Source organism: Chiroxiphia lanceolata, chromosome 21 (genome assembly GCF_009829145.1).
Source record: "Chiroxiphia lanceolata isolate bChiLan1 chromosome 21, bChiLan1.pri, whole genome shotgun sequence".
NCBI classification, from domain to species: Eukaryota; Metazoa; Chordata; class Aves; order Passeriformes; family Pipridae; genus Chiroxiphia; species Chiroxiphia lanceolata.
The window spans coordinates 4909176-4930332 of record NC_045657.1 but is presented as its reverse complement, the minus strand read 5'-3'; the positions used below and the strand labels follow the sequence as shown (position 1 = coordinate 4930332).

At 59.3% G+C, this 21157-nt stretch overlaps 1 protein-coding gene across 2 annotated transcripts; it reads left to right on the top strand.

Annotated features, from left to right (window-relative positions):
- The first annotated feature begins 1960 nt into the window (after positions 1–1960).
- On the top strand, positions 1961–21122 carry LAMC3 (laminin subunit gamma 3). 2 transcript variants are annotated; one of them, XM_032708598.1, is made up of 28 exons: positions 1961–2333; positions 5948–6252; positions 6438–6568; positions 7428–7594; positions 7973–8161; positions 8340–8457; positions 8538–8636; positions 8847–8983; positions 10434–10550; positions 10857–11052; positions 11267–11379; positions 11643–11861; positions 13603–13791; positions 13877–14122; positions 14457–14610; positions 14724–14866; positions 14948–15126; positions 15219–15357; positions 15832–16037; positions 16298–16374; positions 16486–16620; positions 16901–17030; positions 17138–17296; positions 17506–17608; positions 17721–17920; positions 18047–18193; positions 18384–18483; positions 19124–21122. In XM_032708598.1, exons 1-28 carry the CDS (start codon positions 1961–1963, stop codon positions 19366–19368), a joined length of 4716 nt encoding a protein of 1571 aa, XP_032564489.1. In that variant the 3' UTR covers positions 19369–21122. The 2 variants fall into 2 exon arrangements, with proteins under 2 accessions (XP_032564489.1, XP_032564488.1); XM_032708597.1 differs by having other exon boundaries at positions 17135–17296.
- The last annotated feature ends 35 nt before the right edge of the window (positions 21123–21157 follow it).

The window sequence follows — 21157 nt, the reverse complement described above, 5'->3', positions numbered from 1 at the left end:
GTGCTTGAAGGTTTTGCTGTGAGGAGCCACCATCCAAACCTGGTAGGAAACACAGTGCAAGGAAGGTGTGTCCTGTGGGGGCTACTCCTGCCATTCTCTTGCAGAGTAACATTAGATGTGAAGGGGAATCTCCCTGTGCAGGCAAGAGGCACACTTGTGCCCAGAACCTGACAAGATGAGGGGCTCATTCAGCCCGGGGTGCAGCTGAATCCATCTGGGGATGTGCAGCTCTCACTCCAGCTGCAGCATCCCCACTGCTGAGCACAGCAGTGTCACCACCGATTGCCATCAAGCCCTGGCCCTGTGGGTCATCCCCCCATGCTGGGTGGGCTGTGTTTGGAGGAGGAGGTGAGGTTGGGATGCTCATCAGCTTTGCCTGAATCCACTGTACATCCCAAGGGCACAGACCAAGCCCCCACTACACAGTCTCATCACTCTCTAACATGCATCCCTGTGCAAGAGGGGATGAGCTGGGCAGGGAAATCATCTCCTCTGTGTGTGTTACATTCAAGGAGGAGGAAGCAAACCCATGACACAAGAGAGCATCTCCTGCCCAAAGCTTGCTGCCTCAGCAGCAAGGGGAAAGCAAAACATCTGGAAAACCTCATCCCTGCAGAATGTAAATCTGCTTAAAACTGGTGGCAGAGATGTGTGGGGCAACTCTTGAGCTGAAAACCCTTCTCCTTCTCCCTGGAGGTTGACAGTGTGTTTGCCACTGGCTGCCCATTCTCAGGCAGCTGCTGCAGAGCTCCTCGGTGCTGGGAAATTCACCCTTCCCAGCGGAGCTGGCTCTGGCTGTCAGAGCCTGGGTCAATATATGATAATGGGGCTTTGAAACGGCGCTGCTGCGGGAGCCGCTGCCCAGGACTCTGATTCACAGCTCCCCTCCGGTGCTTTCTCCCGCAGTGTGTACGGGGAAGGAGAATAAAATAAATAAGAGTGGAAGGGAAGGGGAAGAAGGGAGCTTAAATTATAAATGAGAGCTAAGTTTCCAAGGCCCCTGTGGGCAGCTCAGTGAAGCAGCGTGGGAGTCAGAGGCAGCGCTCCCCCTGTGCACCCCTCTTTTGCAAACACACCTCCTGTGGAGTGTGGGGCAGGGTCTGCCCAGGGGCATGGCACTGTGCCAGTCTGCCTCTCCCCCTATTCGCTGTCACCCTCCTGCCCCCATGAGTCAAATCTGGAGGGTGCCATGGTCCCCAGAGGGATTTCCTAGGCACAGACTATAATTAGGATTAGCTGAGAGCTGTTAATGAGGCATGGTGAGGATTGGGTTTTGCTACCCCATGGAGATGCCTCCACAGGGATGTGCCTTCACCCTGGTCAAGGGGACTGGGCTGGTCCATGGCAGCAGGCAGAGATGGGACCCCCACTCGTGGGTGCTGGTGTGGAGGCATTGAAGGGTGTCACAGACCCACAACCCAGCCAGGTTGGTGTGAGTGGGAGAGCATTGGCATCCCATAAATCAGTGTCAGGGGAGAAGAGGGTGCTGGGTCTGCTCCAAAGCCTTTCACTCACCCCTTTTTGATTTTGGGGCTGCAAGAAAAGTGGTGACCACCACCAATTTAAGGAAAAAAGCTATAGATGAGGTACCTGGGGCTCATTCCTGGGGCTGAGAAATGGAGGAGCTCTGCTCCATCCACGCAGCTGGAGGTGCAAATCCCCCATCCCCAAAGCAACGGGGCCGGGATGTATCCCACTGGAGGGTCCTATCCTGCCCATCCCCACAGCCTGAGGACCAGGATGGCCTGCGGTGACACCAACCCCACAGCTCTGGCTCACAGACGAAGATTTCGACATTCCCAGCAGCTTCCACAAGATGGACCTCGGAGCGAGAGGAGGTGCCGGGTAGGGGGACTCGTCCCGTCCCATCCCACCCTGTCCCGTCCCATCCCATCCCGTCCTGCCTGCTCCCGCCTTGCCACCGGGAGGAGGCTCAGAGTCCAACCAGGCGAGCCCCGGCATGGCACGGCCTCCCGGGCTCTGCCTGCTGGTCCTGCTGGGGCTGGGGCTGGGGGCCGGGGGCTCGCCCGCCTGCTGGGACCCCCGGGGGCAGCCCCGCCGCTGCATGCCCGTCTTCGAGAACGCCGCCTTCGGCCGGGCCGCCCGGGCCACCAACACGTGCGGGTCGCCACCGGAGGACTATTGCCTGCAGATGGGCACCCGCCACGACAGCGCCCTGTGCCACCGCTGCGATGCCGCCGACCCCCGGCTCCACCACAACGCCTCCTTCCTCACCGACTTCCACAGCCAGGAGGAGAGCACCTGGTGGCAGAGCCAGTCCATGGCCTTCGGCATCCAGCACCCCAACTCCGTCAACATCACCCTCCACCTCGGTAAGTGCCAGCAGTGGTGTCGGTGAGGGGCACCGGCTGTGGGGGCATCGAGATCTGGGTGCAGAGATGGGAGTGGGAAGGATGGATGCTCCTGCATCCGGTAGCTCTTGGTGCCGGTGCTGAGTTAAGGACAGGACCCTCCCCAGGTCTTTTAGGGGGTGCAAGGAGGGAGGTGCCCTCTGCAAAACACTGAAAGGACTCAGGGAGGGTCAGCCCTGTCCATCAGCCCCGGTCCTTCATGGGATGAGGATGCCAGCGGCTATGCCTGCCTGTGCTGCTTCCCAGCCTCCCAAGACCCGGGTGCCTGCCCTCCTTTTCATCCCCGGCTGTGTTTTACTGGTTGTGGAGGTCTGTGGAGCAGGAGACAGGTGGTTCCTACCCCTGGGAGAGCTTTGCCCAGGACGAGCGAGCACCATGGGTGCCAAGCCCCTGCCGTTTCACCCCCTGCATTGCTGAGGGTGCCCAGTATATCTCGGGGTGCAGAGCTCTGCACACATCGTGCAGTCCCAGTAGGTTTCCCCAGCTGAGATCCGCCCCTCTGTGTTTTAAATACTGTGCAAGCCGCCTGCTCGGAGGGTACTTAAAACCCACGGGGCATGCCTGGCATTTTAAAAAGGTTTTATAACATTTTCCTACTATCTAAACTATCCTGGCTGTTGGCCAGCGCTGTAAAATCTTCATTCTCTGCAGTCTCCTGCCATCTGCATGCCGAAGGGGGGTAGTGGAGGGGCTGCGGCTGGAGCTGGTAAGGGGACAGCCCAGCGAGGTAAGGGGACAACTGAGTGTTGGTGTGGCCCAGAGCCGTGCTGGTGGCACCCAGGCTGGTTGGGGTCGCCGTGGCGGCGGAGGGTCCGTGCCTGCCCCGGCAGTGACGCGGGCTCTGCCCGGCTGGGTGAAGGTCGCCGCTTTCCCAGCCCCCTGCGAGCGGGAGGACATCTGGTCCTGTCCCCGGGCCGGGGCTGGGCTCCCCGCCGGGCATGAGAAGTGATGCCGGAGGAACCTGCCATCCCTGCTCCCGCTCCTGCCAGCCCTGTCCGCGGGGATCTGCCGGCCTCTTGTCCACTGTCAGATTGCCCCGAATCTATCTGTGTGTGTCCTGGGGCACAGACCACCCGAGTGCAGCCTGTGTGGCTGAGAAAGTGCCACCAGCCGAGTTTGTGGCCACCAATCCCAGCTTGGCGCAGCGACATGTGCGGGCTCCACAGGCCCCAGGGCTTGCTTCCCAGTCTCTGCCTTTCTTCCAGCTCTTCCCTGGCCCGTCTGTGGTCCCTGTTGGACCCTGCACTTGGGTTTCCTGTGAAGTCCAGTCTCTGTGCCCACCCTGCTGTGTCTATGTTAACACAGCCAAGGCTATAGAATTGCACCAAGCTCATCTTCCAGCCCAGTCCCTGTGGCCCTTCCTGAGCTGGAGCATTCTCTGCAAATGTCCCCTTCTCCTGCATGGCTCCTATATCTTGCTGTGCTAAAAAGTGCCATTTTGGTGGTGCTTGGCACGTCACTGTCTGACTTTGCCAGAGCTGCCAGGCCCTGTTTCTGTCCCAGCTGCAGACCTTTTTATTGCTGCCTTAATGCTTTCACTTGGGTTAAGGAGAAAAAGCCCAACTGGCCCTGCAGCCTCCCAGAATGAGTCCTTGCTCGTGAGCTCCACCAGGTAATGGGGTTTTTTTAACCCCTGCAACGTGTCCCCTCAGCCTGCTTGTCTTGCTCAGGCACGTGTCATGTAGGTTCTCCAGAGTGGTTACCTGGGGAGCTTATTAGATAAGATATGGAATGAGTTGGACAAGAGCTGTGTTTACCTGCATGCTGTTGATTGGCGTTAACTAGATAATCCTCCTTTAAATCTCTCTTCCCTGGGAGATTTCAGCCGTGCCGTTACGGTGCACCGGACTCGGAGCAGGTCGATCATCCCAAGTGTCCATGGCTCCTGCACTTGCCCTGTCAGACGTCAGGGAGGAACCCAAAATATCCATGGCTTGCGAAGGCAACAGACACCAGGGCTCCTCAGGAAGCTCCCTGAATGTCAGTGGCTCATTTTGGAGTGTCTAGATCAGGCAGCATCCATGTCTGTGACTCTGCCTCTGATTTTCCTGTGGGACGGGAGCCCAGTGCTGAGGTTTTGTGGGGCTGGAGGTGGCTGGGGACATGTAAGTGGTGCGACTGTCCCACAGGCTTCTTTCCAAAATCCTCTTGGAGCCCCCAGTGCTGTATGAGCTGCAGTTCAGGCTCCACGGGAGGCAAGGGAACACTTTGTTCAGGTTTTTCTAAGTAGAAATCGGCTGATTGAAAAACCTGTCTAGAATAAGCACACGCTCCCTCAGGATGATTCCACAGGGAAGTGAGCCTCCTCCATCCTGGCTGGAGGAACCGAAATGGGGCTCCCCCAGCCTGGCTGACCCCTCCCCTCGCGCGGGGCCGCTCGGGGCAGAGGCTGTTTATTGACACAGCACTGAGCTCCCTTCCTCTCCCAGAGGAAACAGCTCTGGGAGGTGATGGCCCTGACCTCGCTGTTTTGGTAGACATCCCCCCTGGGACCCTGCTGTCTGGGAACCGGCGCCTGCCAGGCGTCCCCCCCCTTGCTCGGGGTGCAGGACAAGGGCACCCCTGCTGTCACGAGCCTGGAGGGGTCCCAGAGGGAGGGGAGAGGCACAGGGGAGCGTGGCGATGGTGGGACAGCCCAGCTACAGACCCTTCTTGGCCCTCATCACCTCCGGGTGGGCTGGAAGCGGGTCTGTCCCCAGCTCCAGGCACTCAGCCGGGCGCTCCCCGCATCCCTGATGGGATGCAGCTGCTTTTCCCAGCGCTGGTAGCCGACTGTCTTGGCTCCCCCGCAGCAGTCGCAGCACATACGCGACAGTATTCATATGGGCCCAATTAAAGGCTTGTTTTCCTAGTCCCAGAATAACCCCTATAACATTCCCAACTCATTATCTTTTCAAATAAAGCCAAAACCTTGCAGCTAATTGTTTTGTGCTGTCAGGAGTGGTGCTGTTATGGAGCAATCCAGGCTTTGAGCTGGTCCTTCATCTCTGGCAATTAAGAGGGTCTGATGTTCACTTTGGTGTTTTCTCTTCTCCTTTCTGCTAATTCTTTCAAGTGCTTTCAGAGCTCGCTGGCTGCCCCAGGGATTGGTGGCCTCTCTTTGTCTTCATTCCAGCAAACACGGCAGCGAGGCTGGGTCCCGGCACGCAGCTCCCTGGGAATCCCTGGGAAAGGGATTGGCCTTGACCCTTTCCAACTCTCCATCCCTGTGGCACCACTGCCCTGGGGACGCTCTCAATGCTGTGGGCCTGACTCTCCTCCCTGCTGCTGGATAGAGCCTGGATTTGCAGTGACTCTTTGGCCACGCAACCCACCAGTGCACTCACTCAAGGGGTGGGTGCTGCGTTGGGGTGAGAGCCAGTTTGGAGCCGGATGGAGCTGCACCATGGAGGAGCTGGTTAAGGGCAGCTGGATGGTGATTTCTTCTCTTCTGGCTGTGGTATGGAGAGGGAGACAATGCAGTAGGAGCAGCGGGATGGCAGCAGCTGTGCAGGATGGGGCACTGGGATAATTCAGGCTGGTGGTGCCCATCGGGAGGCTGGGAGAGGGTCACAGCACGGTGGGTCTGTCCACAGGCAAAGCCTATGAAATCACCTACGTGCGGCTGAAGTTTCACACCAGCCGCCCCGAGAGCTTCGCCATCTACAAGCGCAGCCACGCCGAGGGGCCCTGGGTGCCCTTCCAGTACTACAGCGCATCCTGCGAGAAGACCTACGGGAAGCGGCCGCGGCAGTACCTGAGGCCGGGGGAGGATGAGCAGGTGGCCTTCTGCACTGATGAGTTCAGCGACATCTCCCCACTGAGCGGGGGCAACGTGGCCTTCTCCACCCTCGAGGGACGGCCCAGCGCCTACAACTTCGATGGGAGCCCCGCGCTGCAGGTGCTGCCAGGGCGGGAGGGAGTGGGTGTATGGACCCCCGGGGACTGAGAGCACTAATGCACCCACGTGGGGTGATAGCACTGGTGATGCCCAGCATCCCTGTATGGAAAGGTGCAGGATGAGTCCTGGTTGGGAGCTGGTGGCCCTGACCCCTTGACAAGGCGCATTTCCTGTATCCTCTGCAGGAGTGGGTGACAGTCACTGACCTGCTGATCTCCTTGAACCGGCTAAACACATTTGGGGATGACATCTTTAAGGACCCCAAGGTGCTGCAGTCATACTACTATGCTATCTCTGACTTCTCAGTTGGTGGCAGGTGAGGGGCAGCCAGATTGGGGTGAGGGCAGGAGTATGGGGACCTTCCTGGGGCTGTGGGGCTGGGGCAGCTGCTCCACACCACTCTTATTTGAACTGTGGTTTTGGGAAACCTGTCCAGATGTGGCTTCCTCCATATGTAAACCAGAGCTGGAAATACAGAGAAGGGTGATAAAACCTGGAGCCTCCCTAGTCATGCAGGAAGGTGGTCTTTTCCCCACAAACTCTTCTCCATGTTCCACTTGCTTTATTTGCTTCGTCCCCTCCCAGCCCAATGGCTTTTAATGACACTGGGGCTTGTGTTGCTCCTCCTGTGGCCTTGCTGGTCCCTGGGCATGGCAAAAGGGGTCCCTGTGGTTCTAGTGGAGCCACGGCCTGAGGCTGTGGAGGCTGATGGAGGAGCTTGAAGTCAGCAAGGACAGAGAGAAGCTGGAGCAGCTGCCTGTGGGAAGGGGGAGCTGATGTGGGACAGAGATGCAGTTGGCACCCACTCGGTGCTGCCCATGGGCTGTGCTGCACGTGCCCTTCCCTAGCTGGGAGGAGTGGGAAATTTCTCCATCCTGGAGGGAGCTGTCTGCCCTGGGCAGCAGGGCTGGGATGGCTCCCAGCTGCTGTCCCACGCTCGGGGTCAGCAGATGGAGCTGCTTAGCACAGGCCACCCTCGGCGTGTGACCTTCCAACTGGCCAGACTGGGATCATCTCAGGGACACCATGGGCGGCCTCAACACCAGCACAGCCTCGAGCTGCTTTTGACCCGTGGCTGGCCTGGCAGGACCACACACAACGTGGCCACTGTCCCACTGCCACCACTGCCCAGATGGAGCTCAGAGAGGCTCCCCCGTGCTGGGGTTTCCCCACAGGTGCAAATGCAATGGCCACGCCAGCGAGTGCACGCCGGACGAGGCCGGGCAGCTGGTCTGTGTGTGCCAGCACCACACGGCCGGCGTGGACTGCGAGCGCTGCCAGCCCTTCTACCAGGACCGGCCCTGGGCACGCGGCACCGCCGAGGCTGCCAACGAGTGTCTCCGTGAGTATCACTCGGGCTGTCTCTGTGGTCAAGGTGTGTGGCCACACTGGTGCTGCATTGGCTCATCCAGGGGTTCCTGCCCTTCCTGTACAGGAAGAGAGCACCTGCTTGTAAGGGACGGAGGGTTTGCACCCCAGGGCTTCCCTTCACAGCATCGCCCTGTGGATTCCCCATTCCCTCACCCCGTGAGCGCAGCCATCTGCTCCGTGCATGGTGCTGCACCCGCCTCTGCTTCCAGTGGCAGAAGCATTGCCGAAAGCTCACACTGCTGAGCCAAGCGGCCCCTCCGGCTCATCCGACCCCACAGGAGGTTGCTGTAACCCCTGGGTGAGCCCTGTGCCCCGCAGGTGCTCACCCCCTCTCCTGCCTTCCCCCCAGCTTGCAACTGCAGCGGCCGCTCCGAGGAGTGTTTCTACGACCGGGAGCTGTACCGGCGCAGTGGGCACGGCGGGCACTGCCGCAACTGCCGCGACAACACGGCCGGGCCCCACTGCGAGCACTGCCGGCAGAACCACTACCGCTGGGAGCCACAGGCAGCCTGCCAGCCCTGCCACTGCCACCCCGCAGGTGCGTGGGGCTGTGCCCATCTGGGCTCCGGCTGCACAACCCCTGTCCCAGCTGGAGTTAGCTGGAAGGGATGGTTTTGCTGGGTTCTCCTTTGCTCGGGGTTTACACATTTGCTCCCGCCCTGTGTCTCTGTTGAGTTCGCCCTGTTGAGCCTCAGGGCTGGCCGGGGTCCCCACAGGCTCCCTGCAGCCCCAGTGTGACAACTCGGGGACCTGCCTCTGCAAAGCCAACGTGACGGGCTGGAAGTGCGAGCGCTGCAAGGACGGCTACCACAGCCTCAGTGAAGGTGGCTGCAGGTGAGGAGGAGCCTGGCCCTGGGCAGGAGCAGTGGGATGGAAGGAGGGCTCACCTCATGCCTTTATCTCACTCCATCCAGACCATGCACCTGTGACCCAGCGGGCAGCGTTGGGACCTGCGACCCCAATACAGGGCACTGCACCTGCAAGGAGAGGGTGGAGGGGCACTTGTGCAACAGGTAAGCACCACAGCCCTGGGATGAGGACGAGACCACTGTCTCTTTCCAGTCTGGGATCAGTGACAGGACTTGTTGGCAAGACTGTGGGGCTGCATCCCTCTGGATCTCTGGGACCGGGTACCCAAGGAGCTGCCACCAGTGTCCCACTCTGGGTTCCCTGCAGCTCTGCCTGCCCTGTGCCACCTGCTCCCATTTCCTCCCTGTGCCCAGGTGCCAGCCAGGCTGGTTTAATCTGCAGCCCCACAACCCCATTGGTTGCACCAGCTGTTTCTGCTACGGCCACTCCACCGCCTGCACGGCAGCCGATGGATACGAGGAGACTCACATCCGCTCTGACTTCAGCCACGGTACTGACCACTAAGCCCTGGGTGAAACAGAAGGCACAGCTGTGCCACCTCCAGCCAAAAAAGCTTGGGAAGGGTTGGGCTGAGCATCCGTCTTGGGGCTGAGCATTCCCCTTTATGGCTAACTAGTGGTGATGGCCAGCGGGGATTTTCTCTGGCTTGCCCCTACTTTACTGTTAAACCTTTGCTTTTGCCCCCAGCTTCATGGGGATGGATGGGCTCTCCATGGCTCCTCGTGGTATACCTCCATGTCAACCTGCTCCTGGGGCTGTGCATGGCTCAGGGAGGGCTGTGGGGCCAGGCATGCCCTACAATACCAGCTCAGAAAGTTAAAATCTAAAAGGATGGAGCCTGCTGTGGACTTTCCCCTTTATTCCCTCCTCTCTCCACCCTCAGCTGGTATGTGGCAGGGTGGCTGGGAGAGCAGGATGGGGTGCTCTTTGCCTGGCTGCAGCCAGGGCTGTGGTGGCAGGGCTGGATGTGTGTGGGATGCTCGGGGAAACCCTGCCATCTGCCGCGCATCCCGGCGTGTGCAGCCCTGCTGCAGGGACACCGCAGCCCTCACAGCCCTCACCGCAAGTCTCCGCTCACCAGGACTCCCCCCCTGCACCCTGCAGGGACGGGCACTCACAGCAGGCACCCCTTGTCTGCCTCGCCTGTCCCCTGACGAGCAGATGGATACGAACCCGTCAGGCACGGGTTGATCCTGATTGCAATTAAGCCGCGCTGCCAATTGCTGTACTGCTGGAATGTCTTCCACGGCCTTGAAACAGAGCCAGGCTTTAAAACGAGTCCTTTTTTCCACCCTTTACACAGCTAATCTAGGGCTTTTCCTTTTGGGACTGGTTTAGCAAAGCCCTGGGCTGAGAGGTAACCATGACACCCTCCTAAAGCCCCACTCCCCAAAGTGCCCCCCAATCTACAGTGGAGCTGGATCAGATGGAATTTTCCTGTCCTGGGTGAAAGAGTCCAAACTGGGGATGATTTGATAGCTGAGCACAGCCCACTTGAGAGCTGGGAAGGGATTTCCAACTGTTTGTCTTGCAGGGCTAGAAGAAATAACCCTAGGGAATGGGGGAGAGTTTAACTGGGTTCTGAAGGAAACCAACTTAATGCAACTATGCCCCATCTCTCCCTGGGTTTCTCCAGCATCTCTCCCCAGGCTTCCTGCACTCTCCAGCCCACAGTAATGTTAGCAATGCAGCACAGGCAGGGAGGCAAAAGTTTAAAGATAATAATTTCCTCCAAATCTAAAAAAAAATAAACAGATAGGGGCTGGCTAGGGCCACCCTCTAGTGCATGAGAGCACAGAGCCCGAGTGAAACAGAGTGTTACAAAGTGCTGGCCCCTTCCAAGACCCTGGAGAGCCTGGGGAGGAGGGACAGAGGCCCTGAAAGCAGCACCTTACTGGTGCTCCCTTTGGTGAACATTGCCACCGTGTGCTGTCACACAGGGCTGGAGGGCTGGGCTGCCACAGCTCCAGGCACCACAGACCTGCCTCTGCACTGGGCTGGCGGGGAGATCTTCACCGAGTGGGATGGAGAGGAGCCAGTGGATTTTTATGCACCAGGTACTGTGTGTGCTGGGTCCCTGGGGTGCTGCTCTGCCATGAGGACCCCCTGGTGCTCTCATGGGGTGTCCCACTGCTATGCTGGTGTGTGAGGCACTGGGCTCTATCCCAAAGCTGAGCTTGTTTCAATAGTACAAGGCGGTGGGGAGGTTTGGAACAGTGGATCTGCCTGGGAGGGCAGGTTGGAGCTGGTACTGCTCTAGGGGGGTGACTCTGGCTCCTGATGGTGTTGGTGGGAACAGGACTTTCACCAGCAGAGCTGGTTCCTCCATGTCCTACAGACTTTGCTCCTCTCTCCCTTTGCAGAGAAGTTTCTGCAGAACCAGCGCCTCAGTTATGGGCAGCTCCTGTCCCTGCTGTTGGGAGTGGAGAACAGGACAGGGACAGAGCCCAGGATGCCTCTGCTCCAAGTCCAGCTGGTTCTGGAGGGTGAGGGGATGGAGATCACCATGCCCAGCAGCAAGAGCCAGTCCCAGCATGGAAAGCAAGCTGTCGCCTTCAGGTACCTGTCACAGTGCTTTGGGGAACCTCAGAGTGTGTCTGATCTTGTCTGGGCTGCCCTTTGCTATGGGGTTCAGCCCCACTCTCTGCCCCCATCAGGGATTTAACTGTGCTCCCATTGCTGTGCCTGGGTCCCAGCCAGGGAGCCAAGCTGTCCTGCAGCACGTGGCTCTCAGACTGGCCCTGTCCTTGCTCCCATGCTCCTTCTCCAACAGGCTGCACGAGGCAGAGGAGGGTGCAGAGCCTTTGCTGTCAGCCTTCAGCTTCCAGCGCCTGCTCTCCAACCTGACCGCCCTCCGGCTCCGTGTGAGCCGTGGCCCCGTGCGAGGTGGGTGGTCTACACTCAACATTCCCACAGGGACCAAGCTGGGATGAGCCAGGGACACCAAAGCAGCAGCAGACTCTCATGAACGAGAGGCACTGCAGGGGGTGTGTTGGAGCAGGGGCTGGCTCCTCTCTGTGAACACCCCTGGGCTCTCCAGAAGGTGTTTTGATGTCTCCTATGCCTGTCTGGAGCACTTCCAGGCAGAAATTAGAGAGCTGACCATGGGATGTGCCATCCCATCCTCAGGCCACTCTCCCCTCTCGCAGGCAGGCTGTCCCTGAGCGAGGTCCAGCTCACATCTGCCAGCCCTGGGCTGGGGACACGGGCGGGCTGGGTGGAGGAGTGCACGTGTCCCACGGGCTATGCCGGGCAGTTCTGCCAGTCCTGCGCGCCCGGATTCAAGCGGGAGATCCCCTTCGGGGACCCCTTCGTCAGCTGCGTGCCCTGCGCCTGCAACCAGCACGGGGACTGTCACCCCCTCACAGGTGTGCACCCCCCGGCCCCTCCACTCACCCCATGCACGAGTGACAAATCCATGTCTGTGCTTGTTCTGAAACCATCGGTGGGGTTGCTGTACCCAAAATTTGCAAGTCGAGTTGCTTGTAGGGACTGGGTTCATGGCTGCAATGACAGAGATAATTAATGAAGTGCAATAACGGTGGTAACTTATAATTAGAGGGGCATTTTTCATGGTGCTATATGACCTTTAAGGAGGAGAAGGGAAGGGTGCTTGTCCTCAGAGGAGTGTGGGAGCAGGGGTCAAGGCAGCAGAGAGGCAGAGGGTTTTGCCAGGCTGGGTCTCACAGGCAGCATTGCTGCCCGATGGGTGGAGCAGGACTGGGCACAGCCCTGGAATCTGCAAACTGCGGGTCGACCTGAGCAGAGGAACAAGGAAAAGAGCAGGAAAACACATCAGTGCCCGGCTTGTGGGAAGACACAGGAGGAGCTGGCCCTTGTGCTGCCAGCCCAAGCCCCGTTCTGCCTCCAGATCCAGCTCAGAGGTGTGTGACTGTAGCAGGGACTGAGGATGAAGGGAGGAAAAAGCCAAAGCAAAGTCTTTGGGGCAGTATGGCTGTGTCTGGGATGGTTCACAGGGTGCTGTCACTCACCTCTGCTGCCAAAGTGTCTGGTTGGCTTTGGATTGGGAAGGGGAGCAGGATTGCAAACAGCTGCCATGGAGCTTGAGGTGGCCGCGTGAATCCAACGGCAGCCTTGCTGCTGTCAGCCCCGAGGAAATGCAGACCAGAGCCCTGTGGGGCTCGTGAGGTGCTGCCGTGCTCCCCATCCCCTGCAGACAACAGCAGCTCCGACAAGTGCTGGAAAGAGCTTGGAAATACAATGATGCATTTGTTACCCGGAGATCCTGGATAGAGGGGAGCTCCTGGGGGTGGTGGCAGCTCTGCAAACTTGCCCTCATCCCACAGAGCCGGGGCTGGCGCCGCCGCACAATCCCCAGGGACGGGGCCAGGCTTTTGATGTCCTGGCCTGGGCTCTGCCAGCCTGCGCACTTCCTTTAGTTTATTTTTCCACTTCTTCCTGCCACCCGCTTTTCCTTTCTTTTCCTTTGTCTGACTGCCTGGAGGTGGGGAATATGGAAAAAAACACCCGTTCCCTCCTGCGCAACATTCCTGGTATGACCTGACCCCACAAATTGTGAGGGAAAATCTTCCCTGTAGCTCCTCCTCTCCCTAGTGAAGCAGAGCATCTGCCTGGAAGTGGGGATTCCTTGAGCACCCTTCCTCATCTTCCTCCTACTTCTCCTCCTCACAGCCGATTTCGGAGGGCTGACTCACCAGCTCGGATTGCCCTGGAGGAGATGCTCCCCAGTGGGTGCCGGGACGGCTGCTTGTGTTTTCCATGACAGGCTGGAAAGGACGCGTCTCGTCGCTGAGAAATGTGTTGTTGATTATGGCAGGCGCCGACAGCCTCCACACACGCACTGATGGTGCTGCCTGTGCCAGCTCTGCCTTGTCCCCGCGCAGCTGTGTCCCCCCGTGTCCTCTCCAAAACCTTCTCCCTTGAGCAAGGACAAGGAAGGGAGGGAAAATGTTCTGAGCACTGGCTGGAGATGTGCAACCCCAGCATGGTCCTTTGGCTGGAGCTGCACATCCCTCTTGGCACCCGGTGTGCCACACTCGGGGCTGGGCTCTCCATCCCTCCCGCGGTCCCCTCTATTATTTGGGGCTGGGTTTTTGCAGACCCTCAGCTCTGTTTCTCTCCCCACAGGGCACTGCCGGTGCTTGCACAACACAGAGGGTCCCTCCTGTGAGCGCTGTAGCCCTGGATTCTATGGCAACCCCTTCGTAGGGCGCTTTGATGACTGCAAGCCATGCCCCTGCCCTGGAGGTTCACCCTGCACCGAGGTGCCCAGCAGTGGGGAGGTGGTCTGCACCCACTGCCCCCCAGGGCAGAGAGGTGAGGCTGGGGGTGGGAGGGCACGGGAGCTGTGGGCAGCACCGACATGGGGGCCAAACCCTCCCCATCTTTTCACCTTCCTCAGGGAAACGCTGTGAGCTCTGTGATGACGGATTTTTCGGGGACCCCCTGGGGCAGAGGGGGCCTGTGCATCCCTGTGAGCCCTGCCAGTGTCATGGCAACGTGGATCTCAATGCTGTGGGGAACTGTGACCCCGTGTCTGGCCGATGCCTGCGCTGTGTGTACAACACGATGGGCGAGCACTGCGAGAGGTGCCGGCCAGGCTTCTACGGGGACGCACTGGCTCCCAGCCCTGCTGGGAAGTGTGCACGTATGTACAGTCCTGGGGACAGCTCACTTGCAGCCAAAATCCTCCCAGCAGTGGAGGCAGAGGGTGGAAGGGGGATGCCTAGTGAGTCTAGGGGGTGATGGATGGTCCAGGTTAGCTCCAAATGCTCTGGAATGGGATTTGTCCTCTTTCTCCACTGCCATCCGTCCCTGGAGATACTCTGGTCTGCAGGGGCTCAGCCTCTAGAAGTCCTGTTTGAGGGGGGGTCATGACTCTCCACATTGATGGGGGGGGGGGCTCAGTCCCGATGTCCCATTCCCACAGTCCTGTCCACCAGCTCCGTGCTGGGATGTAGATGCTATTTTGTCTCCCACAGCTTGTGATTGCAACCCCAGCGGCTCAGACCCAGGGCTGGAGGGCTGTGATCCCATCACAGGCCAGTGCCACTGCCTCCCACACGTGACAGGCAGAGCCTGCGGGCACTGCCAGCCTGGCTACTACGGCCTGGAGCCCGCTGTGGGGTGCAAGAGGTATGTGGGGCATGGCGTGGGGCTGCCAGGGGCAGGGGGGCCCTGTATCCCTGGCTCTGCTCTCTGCTCTTTGGGTCCATTTCCTGCTCATGTCCCCCCACTTCTCGTGCCAGCTGTGAGTGCCACCCGACAGGGTCGCGTGACATCGAGTGCCACGCAGTGACGGGGCAGTGCTCCTGCCAGCCAGGTGTCACGGGGAGGCAATGTGACCGCTGCCACCACGGCTTCTTTGGCTTCTCTGCCAGGGGCTGCCGAGGTAATGGGGGTGGGGACTGTGCCTCGGTCCCTAAAGCAGGGCTGGCAGGCACAGTATGACACACCTCTGCCACTGCTGCAGCCTGCAACTGCTCCCCGCTGGGCTCCGTGACCCCGCAGTGCCACGAGAACAGCACCTGCCTCTGCCACCCCGGCTTCGTGGGATACAAGTGCGACCGGTGCCAGGCCAACTTCTTCCTCGACCCTCTGAGCTCCCACTGCCAGCAGTGTCCTGCCTGCTACGGGCTGGTGAAGGACAAGGTACAGCCCGTGCACTGCCGAGGCGGGCACAGCACCCCAACCCCTGCCCTGCCTTAATATCCCCCCCATGTCCCCCTGTGTCCTGCCCGCAGGCTGACCAGCTGAAGGCCAGGCTGCAGGAGATGGAGGAATGGCTGCAGAAACCAGGCTGTAATGCCTACCCAGGCCAGTCTCTCATGCTGGGGGATGCACCCCGGGGAGATGGGCTGCCCAGCCCACACCTCCTGCAAGGTACAAGGGACACCCCTTTTCCCCATGTCCTGCAAGGTATAGGGGACTCCTCTTCCCTCCACCGTGGAGGAATCCCATATGACCCCTCTGGGTGCCCTCTGCTCCTGCAGGGTGGTGTGACATGCTGGGTGGGTGCAAGGAGTTGCCGGGTCAGTGCTGGGCTCAGTGTGGGTGATGGGGTGACCCAGAGGGGAGCGCAGAGGGGGGGATATGCCTTTTTGGGTAGGACAGAGCACTGCAGGGATGCTTGCACCCATGAGGTTTTGGAACAGGTGGTGATGGGTGCTACTGAGGGCTGAGCACCAACACATGGGTGCCTTTTGGGTGTTGCATATGTGGGTCCCTCCTGAGCACCAGGAGGGACTGTCTTCCCCTTTCCTTAGCAGGTAGGAGGGAGGGCGTGGGGCAGCCCCACGGGCAAGCAGGGAGCCCTGAGCACCTCTATGGACAACGAGCTACTTGTGCTACTCACAGGTGCCTGGGCCACCCTGTTGGCACAGCTGGGGCAGCTGGCAGGGGCTCTGAACACCGCACGAGGCCGTCTCACCAACGCCACCCAGACCACCAGCTGCTCTGGCCACAGATCCGCCAAGACCTGCATCCTGCTGTCAGAGATCGGGGCCGTGCTGCAGTCGGCACAGCGGGAGATCCTGAGTGCTGCAGACACCTTGGCTACCACGGTGAGCTGGGCTCCTGGGGGGGCTGCTGGCAATCCTGGGGGGCAGTGGGATGTGCCCCCAGGACTGGTGGGGTGGGATGCGGATGTGACCAGCACAGTGGGTGAGCAGGGGTCTGTGTGGGTATAACCCTCCTTGCAGCTGAGTCAAGAGGAGCTATTTTCCTTGCCCCAGCCCTTTGGGAGGTTCTTGGTGCTGGGCTGGTGGGGCTTGAGAGTCCCTGCTCCTTGCCATGGTTTCACTGCTGCTGTTTGCATTTTAAGGAGATACTCCAGGAAATCCCTCAGCAGCCCTCAAACTGGAGCCACTGGGCACTGGAGGCACGGGCTCTGTCCCAGAGGTACGGCTGTGACAAGCAGACGAGGTGGCTGCTCAGCCGGGGGTGCAGGGAGGCCGCTCCTTTCCCAGGAGGCCAATCCTAATATGTCTCTGAGTGTCCTTGTCCCCGCAGCCACGAGGGCGCTGTTGCAGAGGTGGAAGCAGTGGTCAGGAGAGCGCTGCGTGCCTCCAACGCCAGCTCCGAGCTGCTGCGGAGTCTGCTGGAAGGGAATGCGACGCGGGATGCGCAGCGTGAGCTGGAGGCTGGGTGAGGGGCTGGCAGGGCACCACAGCTCCTTGCCTCTGGCCAGGTCCCTGTTACAGGACTCGATCGCAGTGATTTGGCATCTGCCCAACATCTGCCCAACATCTGCCCTGTCAAAATCATTGCACCACAGTGTTGCCAAGTAGAAAGACAGGGTGCTCCATACTGCGGGTATTTCAGGGAAACCCCCCAGCCTTTCCTGCTACATCCGTGTTTGGAGCCAGGTTTTCCTCCTTTGAGGGACCAAAGGGCCTGGGCTGACAGCAGCATCCTGTCCATATAGGTACGAGGAGATCCAACGGGCCCAGGAGGAGCTGGGTGTGGGCATGGAAGAGGCCTGGAGAGCTTTGGCAGCCGTGCAACAGGCAAACGCAGACATGGCCAAGAAACTGCAGGTGGCTGCTCTGGGGCAGGTGAGCAGCACACAAGCTATGGCTGGTAAACCTACTCCCTGAGCAGTGCTGCTTCCTGGGCTGGGAGATGCTCTCATAGAGCTCTGGCATTCCTGACCCCACAGCAGGTACTGCCAGTGCAGGCTGGAGCCCTGGTACAGGACCTGGCAGTGCTGGAGCAGGCAGCAGCAGCCCAGGAGCTGTTGGCTCAGCAGGCTGTCGAGACATCCCGCACACTGGCAGCAGGATTGCGCCTGGAGCTGCAGAGGACTCATGGCTTTGAGCAGGTAATTGCTGCTCACTTGCATGGGGAGCCCCATCCCTGCTGCTCCAGTGACAGGAGGGACTGTGCCTATGGCCAGGGAAAGGATGTTTTGGGAGACATCTCCCCTTGGGCTCACGAGTCTCCCAAGGAGCTCACATGCCAAATAGGAGCTGGCTGAGACCCACATTTCTCAGCACTCCTCAGCCTCACTCCTTCCCTCTCCTCTCCCAGCTGCGGAACCGGGCTGGCTCTGCCCGTGACACGGCCACCTTGGCTGTCTCATATGGAAAAGCTGTGCAGTCTGATGCCAAGTCCCTCCTGGCCAGCTTGGAAGGTAAAACGCACCGGTCAGAGCACGTCCAGCCACAGCTTGGCTCTCACCACACTGGCTCTGGGTGCCAAGGGGAGAAGGGGACAGTTTGGTGGCAGCCAATTTGTCCCCACAGGCATGAGGAAGATGCTGCAGCATCGGAAGGGCCCGGCTGCCCTGAGGAGGAGGATGGCCACTGTGCGGAACAGGGTTTTGGTGGATGCCCAGAAGAAGATTAAACAGGCAGAGAAGACACTGGGAAACTCCTTGTCCCTCTCCATCAGAGCCCAGAGGACAGCTGGAGAGGCTGAGAAAGTCTCTGAGGAGAGTGCCAAGGTCTGAGTGGGGTGTGGGGAACTGCTGGGCATGGCCAGGCTGGCAGCCACCACAGGCAGAGCCCAGCCTGCTGCAGGCAGGGCTGCATGTCCCCAGGTGACTGTCCCCACCTCCATCCCTTTGCAGAGGGCACGGGCTGTGCTGCAGGAGAGCAAACAGGCCCACAAGCACGCCAGACAACTTGCCAGGCGTGCCAACGAGACCCAGCGGGAGCTATCCCGACAGGAGCATATGGCTGAGAAGCTCAGGGGGGACCTGGAGGAAGCACACCAGGTGAGTTGGGTGCCCTTGGGCAGGTTGTGTCCTCTGGAGCCTGGACAAGCTTTGCCCACGGCAAAGGGAATAACACAGCTTTTGGAATCCACAGTATGGGCAATGCCTTGGGGATATTCCTGGGATCCCCTTTCCCATCCAGCCAAGGGCCAACAGGGTCCCTGATCTGGGTTTCTGTCTCTTTTGAAAGGTGGGGACAGAGGTGAGTGAGATGGCAAAAAGTCTCCAGGAAGCCCGGGGCTCACTCATGTCAGACATCGAGACCCTGAACAACCTGCTGAGCAGCCTCGGTGAGACCCGGGTGGGAATGGCATGCAGGTTCCCAGGGAAGGGCTGGGTTCTTGGGGGCCCAGGGCTCTCCTGATCACTGATGCTAGGTCTCCTCACCAGCCATCCAGGCTGAGCTGGGTGCTCTTTGGCTGAGATCAGCCATGGTCTCAGCAAAACTTCTTGAAGGTTCATGTCTTGAGGAAAACCCCCATGAAGAATGAATGTGTGTGCTCATGCCTGGTGTGGGGACACTGATCTCCCTTGACACCTTCAGAAGGAGCAGGGCTGGGTTAAGGGCTCCCTTTGGAGCTGAGGGATGTACTGGGCTGGGTTCACTCCTTGTTGCTGGTTGGATTTGCTCCAGCTTCTCCCACTTTGATCATCTGGGTATATTTCTGAGTACTCCTGGAGTCTTGCATCCAAGAAATTTTGCAAAAGGGTGGACATCACCCATTTGTAAGACAGACGTGCCCAGGCCCTGCCTGGAGCCACAGTCCTGTTTGCTTATCTGTGATCACTGGGAAGCTGCAAAGCCTCCATGCCCTGCTGCACCCGCTCCCTATAGTTTGCCTGGTGCCAAGGGTCTGAGCTCCTGGAGTATGCCCAGAACCTCTCCTGCCCAGCTGCCTGCTCTCATTCATGTCCTCTCCCCTTGCCCAGGCAACCTGGAGCAGGACATGGAGGTGGAGGCGGTGCTGAGTGCTGGGCAAGTGCAGCTGGAGCGGCTGTGGCAGCGCCTGGCCACACCGGGCTCCCTGGCCGTCCAGCTCAGCTGGCTGCAGCAGGAGGCAGCCCGGCAGCAGGAGAAGATCCAAGCATTTGAGAGTGACTTGGCTGAGATCCAGGCTGACAAGCGGAACCTGGAGGATATTTTGCGGAGCCTCCCCGAAGGCTGCTCGAAGTGACCGGTTGCTGGCTGCTGCCCCATCCCCTCTGTGCCCCCCTGCACAGGGAAAGGCAGAGGGAAGGACACCCTGTGTTAACCAGCATCAATCCCTCCCACTGCTACTCACGCTGCCCTCCACAGAGTATCACACCCCAGGTCTTTATCTGTTACCAGTTCAGGCTCTGCATTCCGAGTGCTCTGCAGCAAGACTCCAGCCACCAGCTCAGTCCTTGGGATGGGGGGGACAACCAGCTACCAGGGACCACCAACGTTTCTGTGCAGGATATTGAGCCATCACAGGGCTGGTTTCTCACCATGGAGTGAACAAAGAATCATCACGGATTTCCTCTGTCTCTCCTTCCCCACCACAGCATGGCACACTGGGCAGGGAGAGCTTATCAAGAATGTAACATACCCAAGCTGTAACACCCAGCAGTCCCTCCTGCCCCAGGAGATGAGAGAGGCTCTCACCTGCTGCACAGTGCCTTGCAGTATCGTGCTCATGTGCTGTGGTCAGAGAGGTGCAGAGAGGAATCCTGGTGAAGCGAGGCAGAGAGCTGCTCACCGGAGGGCATACAGCTTGTCTGCTTTCCAAGGGAAGGGAGGTTGCAGCAGGCAGGGATCGATTAACAAGCAGAAGCAAGGCTGGACCCTTACCCAGCTCCTGGCAGGCAGGTGGGGCATCCTCTTGCCTGCTGCAGGGTAAGAGCAGGTCAGATCTTGCTGTTCCCCAGCTCCAGGGTAGCACAACACTGCTGCTGCCCACAGCTCCTTGTGTCCTGTCCCATTCCTCCTGGCTTACTGGATGCCACCAGGCCTTGCTTTAAACCAGCCCAGCATCTGCAGTCCCAGGGGCTGGGTGGCACAGGCTGAGAGGTGGGAGAGCTGCATCACCCACAGCCCCATATCAGCACCTGCACCCCCTCCCCACTGGGAGGAGCTGGCTAGTGGCACCAGGCTGTGCAGCCAGCACGGACTGGATGGGGAACAGCTGGACACCAGCTCCTGCCAGTGTCACTCCCACGAGGTGGCAGAGGTCGGTGGCTGTATTGCCTTTAAAGGAAAGGCATGTGTGTTCCCCTGTGCTCCCATGAGGGCTGGGCTCTGTGGCCATGCAGGCAGGTCCTGGCTCAGCCCACCCTGTGCTGGCTGTGCCCTGACTCCAGGTAGATGAAGTCATTCCCATAAGACCAAAAACAAGTCCCTAGGCTGGAGCAGGTTTCACTTTTTAACCAGTTTTACCTGTGTTTTTTCTGCTCACAGTGCTGGAAATCAGGTTTGCTAAAGTCTTGTGTAATTTATGTAAAATTGCTGCCATAGATGTTGAATTCCCCCAGCAACATCTTCAGTGTGTCCAGTGGCCTGAAAGGGACATGGGATTTTCGTACTGAGAACAAACCCTTTGCCTTCATAATTCTGCACAAAAGCTGCCCAAGGAGTGGGGTGCCAGAGCAGCGGGGGTGTAATGGCAGGGACTCCCCTCCCTCTGCCCAAGAGCAGCTCTGGGAAAGCAAAACCACGGAGCAGTGAGAGCACAGTGTGATCCGGCTCGGCCAGAGACAGGGAGCCACGGCCACTTACCGTCTCCCTGGGAGGACAATTATACATCTCCAGTGAACACACAGATTTGCTGCTGTTACAGAAATGTCAAGCCTCTGCCGTGTGCCTGCTGCTGAAGATGTTCATGCTCCCTCCTGCTCTCCCTGGAATTCTGTGTTTTTAGCTGGCAACACCTGCCTAGAGCTGTATCCATTAAAAATCCTTAATATAACATGCAGCTGCCCGACCAGGGCATGTGAAGGTGAGAG

Excerpts from the sequence above, each read along its gene's own strand:
- LAMC3 (XM_032708597.1), top strand. The coding sequence starts at position 1,961 with ATGGCACGGCCTCCCGGGCTCTGCCTGCTGGTCCTGCTGGGGCTGGGG. Across the intron at positions 14,611-14,723 it reads CCCGCTGTGGGGTGCAAGAG|CTGTGAGTGCCACCCGACAG; the intron begins GTATGTGGGGCA and ends TTCTCGTGCCAG. Across the intron at positions 16,621-16,900 it reads CAGCGTGAGCTGGAGGCTGG|GTACGAGGAGATCCAACGGG; the intron begins GTGAGGGGCTGG and ends CTGTCCATATAG.